Source organism: Megascapheus bottae, chromosome 3 (genome assembly GCF_031878675.1).
Source record: "Megascapheus bottae isolate mThoBot1 chromosome 3, mThoBot2.hap1, whole genome shotgun sequence".
Classification (NCBI taxonomy): domain Eukaryota; kingdom Metazoa; phylum Chordata; class Mammalia; order Rodentia; family Geomyidae; genus Megascapheus; species Megascapheus bottae.
Genome location: NC_143511.1, coordinates 23,175,097 through 23,192,075, shown reverse-complemented (window position 1 = coordinate 23,192,075; position 16,979 = coordinate 23,175,097). Strand labels below are relative to the sequence as shown.

Here is a 16,979-nt window from a genome sequence, read left to right as displayed (position 1 = left end):
TAACAAAATATCAAAACGCTAATGGCTACTGGAAACATCAAAACCTTTCTTCTAGGCTGTTGAACATCACGTCTTGGTTCAATATGCATCAGACCTCTCTTAAAAGCATCCAAGTGGGGAGAAAAAAAGACGTACTGCACTTCCTGCCTACAGTCAGGGTAAGACCTAAATCAACACTAAGATAGAATTGCTAAGTTTTTGTTTTGAATGGCAAGGTAAGAAAATTAGAAAAACTTGAACGAGTTCCCAAAAGGAAAGAAGGGGGGGGGGGGGAAGGTAGTCCCAAAAATCTTTATTGAGCTGTGACAGACAGCATATGCGTTCTATAAAGTTAAACTCTTAGTTTCTGTACAATCTCATTAAAAAGCAGCCATGTCACTAGACAAGTTCAGTTCCAATAAAAGCACCAGAACGAGACGATTCTAAACATTTGCGGTCTGTTAATTCTAGCATACTTCCTTAGAGCTCATCCTGTCTATTAGGAATCATAATAAATGGATTCCAGGAACTACCACTGTATCATCATTCTGCTGGGTTTCAAAAAAAAATCCTTAAAAATAAACACACCAGTGTCATGAGGTAATAATTCTGTAGAGAATACATACGCTGAATTCTGAACAACTATGTCTCCTCCTCTGATCCAGGCTCCCTTGTCGTTATTTTTAAATGCGATGAGCCTGTCAATTATAGCTGCAACACGTGGCTTTTCAGGATCTGCATCTTGATGAGGCCGAAATCTAAGAGGTAGGGGAGGTTAAATAAACAAAACAGTATTTTTAAATTAAAAGTGATTTTTTTTAAAGGAAGCAAAATTGGCTACATAAGCAGAAATGTCCAAAGCAAAATTTCAATTTGGCCAAAACAAATCCAAAAAAAAAAAAGTCTTAAGGTACAAGATAATCATTCATATTTCAAATATTCCAAGGAAAGACTGACATTTATTTATACACTGTATACACAGTGGGAGAAAGGGTACTGTAAATGGATAGCAAGTACAAATATCATAAGGCAAGCAGAAAGCTCAGCACTCTACACAAGTTGGCTGGCTAGACAATAAGAAGCTAGGGAGATAACACAAAAAATAAAACAGGCCAGCAGGTATGCCTATGGTTCTTCATTGGAAAAGCTATCGATGGAAACAAGACAATTCAGAATTGGTGTGATAGAATTTCTCCTCTCTCTTGCCTCTCCTCCCAACATCATAGACCAGGTAGGGAATGAATGGTAAGACCATTTGGTGGCTTCAGGTAGATACTGCTGGTGCAAACTGAGTGAAGACAAGTGGGAAGAAAATCTATTTATCCTTAGATTACAGGATCCAGAGCACTCAGACCAAACTTGACTTTCAGCCAACTTCTACTATTCCTGTGTCGTGATGAATACAAAGCTGTTTGGCAGTTAAGTACATCTATTAAACAGATAGAAAAGTTCTGAAAAGAAAAGCACACAATGATGTAAATGAAGGGGAAGAAACAAGACCCTTAAGTAACATCTATTGTGGTCAACACATCTCTGCAGAACTTCCTATCCACAGAATCCCATCACTGACCATGTGCTTTGATATACTCATCTTCTTTCCCACTTGGCATAAAAATACGTTTAGACAACGGCCTTAGATCTAAAATATATCTACAGCTAAAAAAACTGAATCTCTTCAAAACAAATCTTCAAAGAAACAACCATCCCATTAAAAGATGGGCCAAAGACTTAAAGAGAGTCTTCTCTGAAGAGGAAATAAGAATGGCCTATAAACACAGGAAGAAATGCTTGACATCTCTGGCCATAAAGGAAATGCAAATCAAAACAACTTTGAGATTCCACCTCATTCTAGTTAGAATGGCCATAATCAAGAAATCTAATAACAACAGATGCGGGGATGTGGCCAGAAGGGATCGCTACTACCTTGTTGGTGGGAGTGTAAACTTGTTTAACCACTGGAAAGCAGTATGACAATTCCTCAAAAGACTAAACACAGAGCTCCCCTATGACCCAGCAAGCCACTCCTTGGCATTTACCCAAAAATCCAGAAACAAGGACATACTTAAGCCACTAGCACAAGTTCACTGCAGCACTATTTACTGTAGCAAAGATATGGAACCAACCCAGATGCCCTTCAGTAGATGATTGGATCAAGAAGATGTGGTATTTATACACAACGGCATTCTATGTTGCCATCAGAAAGAATGACATCGCCCCATTTGTAAGGAAATGGAAAGACTTGGGAAAAAACATATTAAGTGAAGTAAGCCAGACTCAAAGGAACATAGGCTCAATGGTTTCCCTCATTGGTAATCATTAGTATATACCTAGGACTCTCCCAGCAGAGGATTACAATAGCCCAAAACCTAGATACATAAGGTCATATGGGATGAGGCTAAATGAAAGGGTCTCCAGATGTGGAAACAAGAGCTTTATCTTGAATGATAGTTATTCTTAATGTACTATGTTATTTCTCTTCTCCTTTGTTGCTGTTTGGTTAATCTCATATTGTTACTGTATCTGACTTTGTTACCTGGTATATTGTATATACATTTATTTGTTTATTTGAAATAGGAAAGGGAAAGGGGGATGACTGGGAGGAGGTGAGAAGAGGGAAGTGGAAACAAAAACATAATAAGGGGTATCAATCTGTGAGAAATAATGCACCCACTATCTGGTGAATGCAACTGTAACCCTTCTATACATTATCTCAATAATAAAAAATAAAATGACTCTGTACCACATATATAGAAAAAAGCTGGAAGTGATGCTGAGGCTCAAGTGGTAGAGCTCTAGCCTTGAGAAAGTCCAAGGACAGTGCTCAGGCCCTGAGCTCAAGCCCAGGACTGGCAAAAAAAAAAAAAATGGTTACTCTATTTTATCATCTCTCTAGGTCATTTCAACAACTTTCTCAATTTTTCCTTTATTGTCTTTCACTAAAAGGATACTAGTTACTTCTAATGCCTTTTTTCCCCCCACTTTTTCAGAAGGAATTTCCTAATTTCCCAACGAGTGCTTTCTTAACGATTTCCCATCTTTGTATTCATTTCCCACCTTCAAGACAAAAGGAAGGGCTCCATCTGATCAACGAGTGAGTCAACTTCCTCTCTGATGAACAGACTGAATATCTACTGAATATCATGAGCCTAGACTTTTCACTCACAGGCGGGTCTATTACTCATTTGTTTCATCAGAATTCCATGAATATGTGTAGGCCTACTCTACAGCATCCATTTTGAACAAAATTAATGTATTCATAGCTGCCAAATATCTTGGTACTCTTTTAAAACTAGTTCTTTCCAATAAAAGCATCCATAAGTAGTCCAATTCCTACCAGCATGGATACATTCATAAACTACTAAGAGGCATAATGGGATGCAGAGAAGGTTCTAGTATTCCCATAGCACCACATACATACATCTAGTAAAGATGGGTAAGGTATTTTATTTCCAAATCTAGTTAAAATTAGTGGAGCTAGAATACACACTCTTCTATTCATATGTATGCACAGGTATTATACAAATTAGGTCAATATTTTTAAGGAAGGGAAAGGAGTCAAAGGCATCCGGTTTAAAGATGTTCCTGGAAATAACCACTTAGCAAAGTATACCTTTGTAGTCTACTAGTTACAATAAACCCTTCAAAATCAAGAGGGGTAGCCATCATTTAGCATAGTTTTCTTAATTTTGTCAGCTAATATCCTCTTTCTGGTTCATAAGTTGTTTCCATCTACATGTTCTTTTTCTTTGTCTCCTCTACTTTTCCATTTCCTATGCTGATCAGCTATGAAGTATCTAGTGCTTCCTGGCTTATTTAAATAAAGATCTGTCCAACTTTCTAGGTTATCTGATCATTGTTCTAAAATAGTTTATGCTCAACTTGCCCTCTGATGAGTAATTTATCAACCACACTTCCCTCCTGCACTTACCCTCGCCTCTCCTCTCTTGACCTCAGTAATGAGGTCTTAGTAATGAGGGATCCTGCCTCATACTTATGTCTGACTCATCAACTTCCATTGTGGTTCTCGCTTTCTCTCTTTAACAACAACTTTGCCTAGAACTCAACTTTCCCATGTCTATCTATCAAAAGAGCCTTATTAACCCTGCCACACCATCATCTACATAAACTGGTCAATCAACTTGAAGTATAGAGAAATAATTGTGTGCATACTGAATATGATTTTATGTTGCCCTTTTTTTCCAGAAAAATTTATTTCCGTCTGAGGGATTGGTCTATTTTGGCTTCCATACAACATGTAATAGAATTCTGCTGAAATGGCAATTCATATCCTAGTCACATTTTGTGGTTAAGCAGGGGAGCAACATACGGAGAGCCTGGCTTCCAGGAAATAAATTTGAGGCTACGTATGACTGGACCAGAAACAGCTTAATCATCAAATCTAGGATCTTTCCCTTTGAAACAGATCTGATGCAATGTACCCCTGTGACCATTCAGCATAAATTCTATAGGCTTTCGCATTCAGGTTTTAAACCAAAGCATCTAAGTTGGAATTGGTTTTTCAATGAATCATATTCTTCAGAGTTCCAAATCTTTTTCAGAATTTCTCTTACTTTTCTTCTGTCTGTAACTCCCTCTAACACAAATGTGAAAAATGAGAAAAGCCTCCACTTTGGAGCTAGGTACTGGTAACTCAAGCCTATAATCCTAGCTACTCAGGAAGCTGAGATTTAACTATCAAGGTTCAACAGCTAGCCTGAGCCAGGAAAGTTAATGAGACTTTTATCTCCAATTAACCATCAAAAAGCTAGAAACTGAGGTGTGGATCAAGTGATAAGAGGGCTAAGTGAGATCTCACGGTCCCAGGTTAAGCCCCACTGTTTAAACACACACACACACACACACACACACACACACACACACACACACACACACACACACTAAATGCTCAGTCAGGCCCTGAGAAAGCAGAGTGTTTTTACAAAATTATTTCTAGAAGGTTTGGAACCTCCATTCTAGATGTCACAAAAGCAAAAAATATATGCATATGAATGAGTCAGGGGTTCTGCAGTAGCCAGATAAGGCCAACTGTGACTTAAAGAATCAGCCCTACCTTGCACTGTTGTCCAGGCAGAGGTATTCCCTTGGGTCTGCAGCACTGGAGTTGGTTGTTTTGACACCTTTGTCAATAAATAAGCCAGCCTGAAATATATAATCATGTGCTGAAATAAGTATGGGTCCCCAAACACAAAAGTAAGTCTTTACTTGTCATTTTCACCAAAAAATGAGGGGAAAAGAGTTGAGATAAGCAACAAATAGCAAGTATTTTCCTATCATTTGACACATCCTGTAATTCAGTAATTATTTAATGCCTACTTCAAGGTCTACACAATGAACAAGTGAAATCTATTTCCTGTTGTTACTGATACAAAAGCTATTATGAAAATATGCAAATAAGCCAATATGTGAAATACATATATGAAAGAAAATAGAGGAGGTGCTGGAAATAAGAACACAGGTATCTAGAAGAGGCCTGTTTCATAGATGAAAAGAATTTTTGGAATGCCTCCTTAAAAAAGTAATCTTAGGTAGCCGACTAGTGGTACTGTGCTTGCCTAGCATGCTCGAAGACTGGGGTTCGAGTCCTTGGTACCACATACATAGAAAAGGCTGTGGTGCTAAGGCTTAAGTGGTAGAGCTCTAGCCATGAAAAAGTCGAAGGACAGTGTTCAGGCCCTGAGTTCAAACCCCAGGACTTGCAAAAAATAATAATAATAATAATCTCCTGGGCAGGAATATGGCCTAGTCGTAGAGTGCTTGCCTAGCATGCATGAAGTCCTGGGTTGGATTCCTCAGTACCACATACACAGAAAAGGCAGAAGTGGTGCTGTAGCTTACGTGGTAGAGGGCAATGAATGGAAAGAAGAGAGAAAAAAGTCTTCTTAATGCTGTTACTAGTCTAACATGTATAACTTTAGAAATACATCACAAAATCAAGAAGGTTAAGAGAGGAGGAGGAATAGAAGACGACAGGGTGGGGGACTGTGAGTAGATGAAGACATATAGATGAGTTCTCACACAACAAATAAAGTCATAGAGACGTGTGTGCCGAACGTATGTTCAAGCAGAATGTTGCATGTGTATCCTAAATATGTAAATGTCCAATGTGTATTTTTTCATCGCAAATTACTTCCTCTGAAAACAAATTCTAATATATCATGGCATATAAGACACCCTCTCCCCCAAAGCATGTATTGGAAACTTGTATGGGAAATATATAGATCTTAAATATTTCACCATCATAAAATGGAACCTTGTCCATTATAAAAAGATTTACGAAAACTATGGCATCAAAGCCCACTAGGAGATGAGTATGTTAAGAAATGTATTATGTATACATCATGGAGTTTGGCTTTGCCATTAAAAAGAATGAAATATAGCTTTCTGGAGAAATGGGTAGAACTGGTGATTACTATATCAAATGAAATAAGTCAGGCCCACAAGTATTATGTTTTTCTCTTGCTTATGGGAGCCAGAGTAATACAAACAAATCAAGGTCATGAAAGTAAAAAGGGGTCCACTGGACAGGTGGGAGAGGAAGGGAGGGGAGAAATGAGGCAAAAGAAAGAGTAAAACAGAGAAGGTGAATACGAATGAAGTATGTCCATAGGCATTGATGGAAGTGGTATAGTGAAGCCCCTTACTATAGACAATTCAATATATGTCCACAAAAATTACAAAACATTGATATAATTAAAACAAGATGAAAAGAATCCAAGCGCAATCTCTTGCTCTCTCCTATGCTCTCTTTAACCTCTTGCCTTATGCCATGGCAGCTACACCCTGATCAGATGATGGGTCCCTCATCTTAATCTTGACCTTGAGTTTCTCAGTCACCAGAATCATGAGTCAAATATATTTTTGTTCATTATGAATGACCCAGTTTGTGATACTCTGTTAGAGAAGAATAGAAAGGATTAAAGCATAATCCCAGAACCCTTTATCCCTACAAAGTCATACAAACTGAGAGTTAAAATTTGAGAATTTACCTTAAAACTTGAGTGGACTCTGTTGTTATAAAATATACCCAGAGGAGTGAGTTCGGGTTTCTCTAAGAGCTGTACTCCGCTGGACTCCCCAGTAGGTTCCTTGTGAAACAAATACCATATTCCAGCATCCTATAAATCAAACAAGATCATTAAAGGCCTTCATTTATTTAAAAAATACACTTTATAACACATCCTCATAACCTGCTTTGCACACAGGCTTATCTTTTAACACAAAGTTGCATCTTTTCAGCTTCAGAATTTGACTAGGAAAAGAGTAATGTATGTATCTAGCATTTACTAGTAGTTCTATCCAGGAATTTGTTTAAAAAGCAATCTCAGTTTTGCTAGCAGGATTGAAGGGAAGAAACAACTGGCTGGTTTCTTCTGAAAACTAATTTTCCCATTATTATCTCCTTTAAAACATTATGCACCGTTAGAAGCAAATCAGACTTCCATGTGGTCAGAACTGTACAGCTTTTAGGCAATGTGGTCCATCTGTTTACCTCCAAACCGATCAATAGATGAGTCATGTCTATTAAACAACGATCTGCCAACATGCAGAACTCACTGACTTCTTTCAAACAACTCCAATGCCCTTCCTGTCCTGAGGCAAATTTTTGCCAGAAAAAAATCCACCACATACATGAATCAGGATGCTGTTTCAGTCAGGACCTTGTCTATTCAATTTCAGGATCACTGACCATAACTGGAACAGAACAGCTTAAAACTCTGACAAAAATGAAATATATATATATATATATATATATATATATGTTTTAAGTAGAAATACTCTTACCACAAGATTTTGTTTAATTTTACAAGTGAATTAAAAATCAGCCTGATGTGAAAGACAGCTTCTCATTGTGGAACTTGGATTAAACAGGTTGTTAAAACAACATTCAAGTGTACATTTTTACATACAGTCATTTCATGCCCTCTAAAATATCCTTAAACAATTGTGTCTAATGAGAAATACAAACATCAATGAATGTAGTTTTTAAACATTTTTTCCATGATGAAAGTTTACAAAATGGATCTTAAAAATAAGCTACTTTGAAAAATGTTTGCCACCTCAACTTTTCTGGACACACTACAAAAAGCCCAACGGACGATTATTTGAATGGCTGGCAAGAAGGCTAGATACCCTATTCCCACAAGCTGAGCGCAGAACAGACCCTTCTAGGATGCAATGCAGGCCACACAAGGGGAACAGCTGTTTCTTATAAAACACTGTCTTGTCAAAACAGGTAAAAGAGAGGCTTGTAGGAGGCAGAAGAAAGGTATAATGAAAAATCAGCTTGATTTACTCAGAGAAAAAACTTGTCCAAACACTAGCTGTACTGGAGCAGATTTTTGTAAAGGGGAAAGGAAGAGTTCACACAATGCAACCACAAACTTGCATGAGAGATTTTCAACTTTCTCATCTGAGCCCAGAAAGGGTACCTGGCAACCTTATCTGACATTATTTATTTGCATTTTGCTTTATCTTCAATCCCTCATTTCTGGAAAGGGCTGGGAGGAAATTATTACTGACTGACTGGAAGTGAAACATGTCAGAAGATGAGGGTGAGTAAATCTTCACACCCACCTCACAGCCATTGCTTGCCCATTAGAAACACACAGCACAAATCCACAGGAACTCAGCAAGTATTTGATGGAATGTGGACAAATGAAAAAGCTGAAAACTAATCTCTAGGCCTTTGCTGTTACTTAAATTTTTCTTTTTTTTTTTTTCCAGCCCTGGGCTTGGGCTCAGGGTCTAAGCACTGTCCTTGGATTTTCTCAAGGCTAGCACTCTACCACTTGAGCCTCAGCACCACTTCGGCTTTTTGCTATGCATGTGGTACCGAGGAATCAAACTAGGGTCTTCGTGCATGCTAGGCAAGCACTCTACCACTAGGCCAAACTCCCAGCCCTAAACTTTTATATAGGTTTTTCAGGGGAATCACAGATAGAAGTTCAGATATCACCCCTGATTACTGTGTTCTTGTTATCACAAAGAAACATTTCCTTTGAGCTACTTAATCCTTGGAAATGATGCTAAGTACTCCTTTTCTTTCTTTTTTTTTTTTTTTTTTTTGCCAGTCTTGGGCTTAAGCTCAGGGCCTGAGCGCTGTCCTTGGATTTTTCTCAAGGCTAGAACTCTACCAGTTGAGCCTCAGCACCACTTCTGGCTTTTTCTAAGTATGTGGTACCAAGGACTCTAACCCAGGTCTTCGTGCATGCTAGGCAAGCACTCTACCACTAGGCCAAACTCCCGGCCCACAAAAAAACATTTCCTTTCAGCTACTTAATCCTTGGAAATGATGCTAAGTACTTCTTTCAGCTTTTAATTTATAATGTAAATGAATCTCTTAGGACACAGCTGTGTATGGTAGGGAAGCATCTCAACTCAAAGGTATATATTAATTCATGATACATAGCTGAGTTTCTAGCTGCTTTAGCAAGGAAATAAAATCCCTAAAATATATCACCCCCATATTTATCATAGAAATGAAATCCCTAAAATACAAGTGTCACATGTTCTATAGACTACCTTCTGTGCATTCTAAGAATGTCTTTATTCAATGGTAAAAGTCAAAATAAAGTTACTTGGCCTTATGAGATTTAAATATGAGAAGAAACAATGTTACATACCATACTAACAAGGGACCCTTAGTTCAGATTACCTTTTTTCCTTCATTTGTTGTCTGTTCATATGTATACATACAAACTGGCATGAAAGACTTAGAAGAAATGAAGAATAACCTAAGCTACTTCCTGCTCTCATCTAGATAAGCAATATCAAAAAAATAACATCAGCATCTAGTCCACAGTAGCTCACGCCTGTAATCCTAGCAACTCAGGAGGCTGAAATCTGGGATCAACATTCACAGCCAGCCCAGGCAGGAAAGTCCATGAGACTCTTATCTCTGATTCACCAACTGGAATTAGAGCGGTGGCTCAAGTGGTAGAATGCTATTTTTGAGCAAAAAAAGTTCAGGGACAGAGCACAAGTCCTGAGTTCCAGCTCTGAGACCAGCACAAAACAAAACAAAAAATGCCAGCTTAAGTTCCATCAGCACACAACGACATCACAGATAGATTTACCAGAGCATTCACATACATGACCGAAAAGAAACGAAAACGCTTCAGTGTAATTTACCTGGGAGCCTGCTGCTGCATTATTAATCAGATTGTTGTTGGGATGAGCAATCCAGAAAGTTGAAACAGCCCTGCAAGGTAATTTAAATAGTCTTCATGAAAAATCCTTCCTACAAAACACTTCTCCTCCCTTGCCCTTTCCACGTGAGTTTCCCTCTCTCAGCTAATTACTCACATACAGTCTGTAGCAGGCACAGGAATGTAGTTTCCAAACACTTTATCTCGGATGGTGGTACACATTGAGTTGTTCCGGTCAGTGGGAAGGAGAGTCCCTGGCTTGGTAAGGAGGCCCAGATTGTGGAAGAAAGTATTTCTCTGCTCAATACCATCTTCCAAGAAGAAACAGTGACCTAGTGTGTCAAATCCAATGGTGTCTCTTATCTGCAGATATACAAGTGCAGGATGTCACTTACAAATTGGGCTTTAAGTGACAAAAGTTACTATATAGCAGTTTCAGTATAAATGCAAATAATAATACAAATAATCATAATCTTAACCCCAAACATACATCAGGTTTTATTTCTTGCTGAAGAGATTAATTTGGATGGTAAGAAAACAGTGGGCTTCCTTCAGCTATCCTCCACAAAGAGGTTAGAATATGCAAGTGCTACAATTGCTTGCTTATGCTAAACCTGAGATGTCACAGAATGAAGGGACATTAAGGTATCAATGACAAATAACCTGTGTGGGCATATCACGAGGCTACTCACCATCAAGCCACTGGTCCCGTGCACGGTGATACACCTTGAGAAGCTGTGATGAATAGACAAGCCATCCACAGATGTGGGGGGTGTGTACCCGCCTTTGTTATCCACATCTCCACAAAGATGAAAATGTACAGGATACTTGCCCAGTTGCTGTTGACCCATATGTTTTAATTCCACGTAGGAAAGATGGACAGAAGTAAAATTTTTCTTTATCTACAAGACAAAAATTACTCAAATCAAACCGAATAGTCTCAGAATAGGAAAATACCAAAAATAAAAAAAAATACTGTTTGAACACAAAACCTCTGATGGAAAACACATACTCTTTTCTTCCCTCTCTCTTTCTTGAGACAGGGTCAAAGCAAGACTCCAACTTCCAATCTTCAGCCTCTCAAGCGCTAGTATTATAAGCATGTACCACTACATTCAGCACAATGTTTCTTTTGCAACATGGTTTGCCCCAATTCCTAGTTTATAGCTTCACAATGATAATATACATAGGCACATTTTTCTTTCTTTATTGTGATTAAATAATCACATATATTTCAAAGCACTATGTCAGAGTTCTACAGAGCTACAGTCACAACCACACTTTCATAAGCATCATCATTCTACTCTACAAAACTTATAGATGATGAATACAAAAGCCAAGTTTTACATAAAAAAAAATTAAGTCTTCGAATATTGACAATAAAATGATTTCTCCTAGATGGGGTGATATGTACATTTCTTTCCTTTTGCTATGTATGAGCTGTCCCCTCTTTCTCTCTCATCCCCTCCTCCCATCCCTGCCCTTGTACTGCTCAGATCCATTTCATCGTTGTCTACTGCAGCTGATGGGCCTGATGCTGTACTTTTTCACCCACTTTCCACTGATTCTGTGCCCTCCTTCTACTCTCCCTCACGGGTGCTCATGTACACACTATATCTGAGAGAAAAAAAAAAGTCAACTAAAAACAGGAAGACAGATTAAGAAGGGGTCCTTTGTTTCCTTATCTTTGGGGTTATTTTCATTCTGTATATTATTTTATGTTCATAGGCATGAGCCACCAGTGCCCGGCTTCAACAGTTTTTAATTAGGAACAAAGGCAAATGTAACCGGGAAAGCTGCAAAAATAGTTTCTGCATATGTATTTTGATTTGTTCAAAACAGATGTTCCTCGATGATTTACATGGAGTTATATCATAATAAAGCATTGTTAAATTAAAAATATTGCCGAGCACTGACGGCTCATGCCTGTAATCTTAGCTACTTAAGAGGCAACTCAGGCAGCCAAGTCCATGAGACTTATCTCCAATTAGCCACCAGAAAACAAGAATTGGTGTGTGACTCAAAGTGGTAGAGCAAGAACCTTCATCAAAAAAGAGCTCAGGGACAGTATCTAGGCCCCAAATTCAAACCTCACAATAGCAGGAAAAAAATTACATTTAATAAATGTAAGGATTATAGATATTGAATCACCACCCAGCTTGTCCCAATGTTTTGTTACCACATAGTTTTGTTTGTATAAAGTCACTGAAAATTTCCCCGATGGTCAAAACTTTGAATGGTCAAAAACTTTAACTTCATTCTATATTGTATAACTAAAGCCAAAGGGAATAATGCTGACCAACATTAGTGAACCAGTGAAATAGGGGCATGGCTAATATCCAGAGCCTACCTAATGAACAGAGGAATTTAAAACATATGGAGCCAAAATGTGGAGCACAAGTCCACTAGTTTACTAAACAGAATAGCTTTAATAAAAATTTTTACATAAGTAAATTAACAGGGACATACTGTGAATATGAATGTTATTACTGCTTATCCTTTATAGAGATAGCATGCTCTTAAAAGAATCAATAGATTCCTTTTGAAATTCCATATATGGATATCAAAATCATTATGCTTTTTGTCTCTGTAAATTACAATTGAGTTCTTCCAAATCTATTCATCTAATTATTTATGGGGTAAATTTTTTAATAAGTATAAGATCAGGTAAGCTAAATACAGGTTCAACTTTCTAGATTTTTGTTAAAGTTGTCATCATTTTGTTTATATTTTTAAAGATACCTCTTTTTAATACCTATGTATATTTCATTCATAACTTTAAAAAATATCTCATGAAGCATGTACTTAGGAAAAGATCATTTCAAAGGAACCATCAAATCCTCATGCTTACCAGGACATGGCCTCCAAAAGTATCATAATCAAAGAACTGGCACTGGTTTTCTGAGTAGCATGAATCCTCCATTTCTCCTTGGATTACAATGTTCCGAGTAAGAATTCCAACCTCAGCTCTCATATCCACCCCATCTATGATCTCACCCATGTGCAGAAACTGAGGGGTTTCTAGTTGACAGAAGCAAGGAAGAAAGGATATAAGAACAAAAAAAAAACATGAAATACCCCCCAGAAGACCTTCTTCATTCTGTTATACCTTGAAACATTATCAATAGCTTACTATCTGCTCAAATAGTTCAGCATCCCATAACCCAGCCTTTAAATATTATCTACCCCAACACCCTCCCAATTGAATCCTCAATAATGCTTCTCTCTCACCAATTCTCAAAGCCAGACACTGACAGAGCACATGCTCCTCCCTGGAGTAGTATATCAATTCTCCCTCAAACAGCTCTAAAGATCCAGAATCTACCTAATAATTTCTCCTGTTTATTTCCCATCCTGGTTTTACCGGCTGAAGGTACACACACACACACACACACACACACACACACACACACACACACACACACACACACACACACTCATCAAATTCAAAGCCTTAGAAACAAGCTGACTTACAGATCCTCTTGTCATATCAGGTTTTTAATGTTTCCTCTTAACGTGGACACTAGCTACACAGAGATTATTGCCTTTCCTTTATCCTTTCTGTAAGATGAGTAAAATAAAGACAATAAAAGCTGCTTTGCTGAGTTTAGGAATTATCCTGATACAACTACACCCTTGGCTCTAAGCCCCTCTCTCCTGCAGTCATCTCTATGAAGACAGGGTTTATTCATAAGCATCCTATAACAAAAGACAAACCTCCCCTCAGATACACAATGCTTACTTATCATTGTGTGGCAAAAGGCAAAACTGCCCCAGATTGAACAGTCAAACTCTTAGGACAGATAACATGCCAGGCCGCTGGTCCCCTCTGCCTGTGACTTGGGCCTATTCTAGTAATGTATGCCTTTCTCCTGCTTTCCTTCCCTCCCCTCAATTATCTCTATATAACCTATAGCAAATGTCTACCCAGAAAAAAACTAAACATATAGTCTTTCTAAGGCTACCCCATAATAAGCCTCCTTTCTCCAATCCCCCTACAATTCCTCCCCCCTCTCTCCTCCCTCTTCTCCTCTCCCCTGCCCTTCTCTTTCTTGGCATTTGGAAGGAATGGCCAGATCTGACATGTGAAACTTCTGGAGTTTGGACTTGGGAGTCTAAAAGCCTGGTTTCATTCTTAATATAGCATTATTATGCATTCTTTTACATCTCTACCTTCTCTACCTCTATGTTTCTTAAAAGCCCTCTAACAGTGAGTTATTCTCTGGTGATCTTATGTAAACGCAGGAAGGAAAAACACAAATAAATCATGGGAATGGAGTTCGTGGATACTCATCACATAGACTTATGAACAAGAGTGGGATTTTCCAAAAAAAATTAATAACAGATGAGAATCTTCCTAACTTTTGAGCTTTTCCTTTTATGGTCTTTGTTTCTGGTATTTTGTTTTTGTTTTACTGTTTATGCCTAACATTATCAAGAGAAGTATCAGGTTGAAGGAAGTACAGAGGGGAAAATGCAAATTAAGGTAATTATCCTTTTTTTTTCCAACATGGTAATTCTTCCTTTAAACTTTAAAGCTGTAGATTTCTAATTACTACAAATTACTAAAAATTTAGTTAAATACTTCTTGAACAGTTGCTATGAGCTTCTGCTCTCCACCATCATTGTATAACCCTGAGTGTATAATCAAGGAAAGCTCTAGGAGAGAATTATACAATGAATCCTTTAAGTAAGGCAATAGACAGACACTGGGGCTTTGCCACACCAGCTCATAGTAAGTAAAAATGTTGGCCATTCTTGCTACGTACAGCTTACAGTGACAAACTCAGTGTATTGATCTCTATCTAAAACTCTGATCTTCAGGATTTTAGTTAGGAATACCATCCATTTTAAATATTTATTTATTTAGAATCTCAAAAAAACATACAACTTTTAAAAAAAAAATTAAGAAAAACTTCTGGGGCTGGGAATGTGGCTTAGTGGTAGAGTGCTTGCTTAGCATACAGCAAACACCGTGTTTGGTTCCAGAAGTAGTACTGTAGCTCAAGTGGTAGGGTACTAGCCCAGAGCAAAAGAAGCTCAGGGACAGTACTCAGGTCCTAAGTTCAAGCCCCACGATTGACAAAAAATAATAAGAGAAAGAAAAACACTTCTGCCAGGCACGAGTGGCTCCTACCTATAATCCTAGCTACTCAGGAGGCTGATCTGAGAATGGAGGTTCTAAGCCAGGCAGGACAGAAAAGTCCATCCGATTCTTGTTTCCAGTTTTAGAAAAAAAAAAAAAACCTACTCGGAAATAGCTCTGCAGCTCAAGAGGTAGAACTCTAGCCTTGAACATGAAGAGGCTCACGGACAGTACCAAGGCCCTACAACCAGCAGTAAATAAATAAACAAACAAACACTTCTGCTGGGTTCCAGTGACTCTCACATTTATTTAATCCTAGCTACTTAAGATCTGGGAGAATCATAATTTGAGCCCAGTCCAGGCAGACTAGACACCATCTTGAAGAGCAAAGAGTAAGAGCCAGAGGCATGCCTCAAGTGGTAGAGTGCTTGCCAACCACTCAAGGTCCTGAGTTCAAATCCCAGAACAGACAAAGTCTCATAAAGCCAATCTAAGAGAAGCATATGTTTTCTAAGAAGTATTCTAAGCAGCCTACTACCTTTGACTTTGACCTGAAAACGGCTACACTCGGGACAGGGGAGAAGTGTGAACTCTTCTGCTTGGTACATAGAATAGTCAGTGCTCGCAACCACAATCTGGTCTCCGGGTTCCCAGCTGCTGACATCATCTAGAAGATGAAGCTTCACTCCATCCATAATTTCTACCCGGAAACCTGAAAGAGAAATGCCTAAAGAAAGAAAAAAGTGATATATGAGCAGTTATTTTGTTTTGTTTTTCTTCTTAAACATCAGTCATCAATATGATTCAAAACTCAGTTAAGATCAACATAATCCAACACATTTTTTACAGCTGCTAACCATTTATATATTCATCGTTCTACAGATATAAATACAAAAAAAGGCAGGGGCAGGAGTTTGGCCTAATGGTAGAGGGCTTGCCTAGCATGCACAAAGACCTGGATTTGATTCCTCCATACCACATACATAGAAAAAGCCAGAATTGATGCTGTGGCTCAAGTGGTAGAGCGCTAACCTTGAGAAAGCCCAAGGACAGTGCTCAGGCCCTGAGTTCAACGCCCAGGACTGGCAAAAAAAAAAAAGTAAAATCTGAACCCTCACACTCCGGGAAGAATTCTATTTTTAATTCAGTTTAAAACTAATCATGAAAAAAAATAAAATAAAAAAATAAAACTAATCCTGCCCCCTAGATAAGCTGAATATGTAATCAGGATATACCACACTTGACCAGCAGTGGACAGGCATAGCACAGATCTATAATAGCCATCCAGTGCTTCGAGGTGACCCGGAAGCACAAGAGAGCGAGCACATCGGTGTACAGAAAAACTAAATATCAGCAGTGAAAGTTTGCCTCAAATACTATTTCATTCTTGTGCCTTTGCTTAATTTCTCACCTGTTTTTTTCATATATTTTTATTGTAATTAATAGAAGGGTTACATTATATTTGCCAGATAGAAGGTGCATTACTTTACATACATTGATACCCTTTCTCATGTCTTGGTCCCCATTTCCCTCCCTCCACCCCCACCCCTCATCTTGTTTTCCCCCCTTCCCTATCCAATTTCAAATAACCAAATACACATATATACAATACATCAGATAACAGTGAGATACTGTAACAATATGAGATAACCAAGGGACAGCAAAAGAGATGAGAGATAACAGTACCTTAAGGACAACAATCACATATTATATGGCTTTTGTTTCTATATCCTAGAGGTCTCATC

General features: G+C 38.2%; 1 protein-coding gene across 3 annotated transcripts in view; it reads right to left on the bottom strand.

The window, feature by feature from the left end:
* The window catches only part of Cemip2 (cell migration inducing hyaluronidase 2), a 73,075-nt gene that overhangs the window by 26,867 nt on the left and 29,229 nt on the right, over positions 1-16,979 (bottom strand). For all 3 annotated transcript variants that reach the window (XR_016534898.1, XM_090329650.1, XM_090329649.1), the window contains exons 6-13: positions 15,773-15,961; positions 13,000-13,169; positions 10,841-11,050; positions 10,306-10,511; positions 10,132-10,201; positions 6,987-7,115; positions 5,051-5,139; positions 606-737 (exon numbers count right to left, since the gene is read on the bottom strand). Coding sequence is in view for 2 of the 3 variants with exons in the window: in XM_090329650.1 (XP_090185776.1) it covers positions 606-737; positions 5,051-5,139; positions 6,987-7,115; positions 10,132-10,201; positions 10,306-10,511; positions 10,841-11,050; positions 13,000-13,169; positions 15,773-15,961 (1,195 nt within the window). In the remaining variant the exon portion in view is untranslated. The remainder of the gene's footprint in view (positions 1-605; positions 738-5,050; positions 5,140-6,986; positions 7,116-10,131; positions 10,202-10,305; positions 10,512-10,840; positions 11,051-12,999; positions 13,170-15,772; positions 15,962-16,979) is intronic.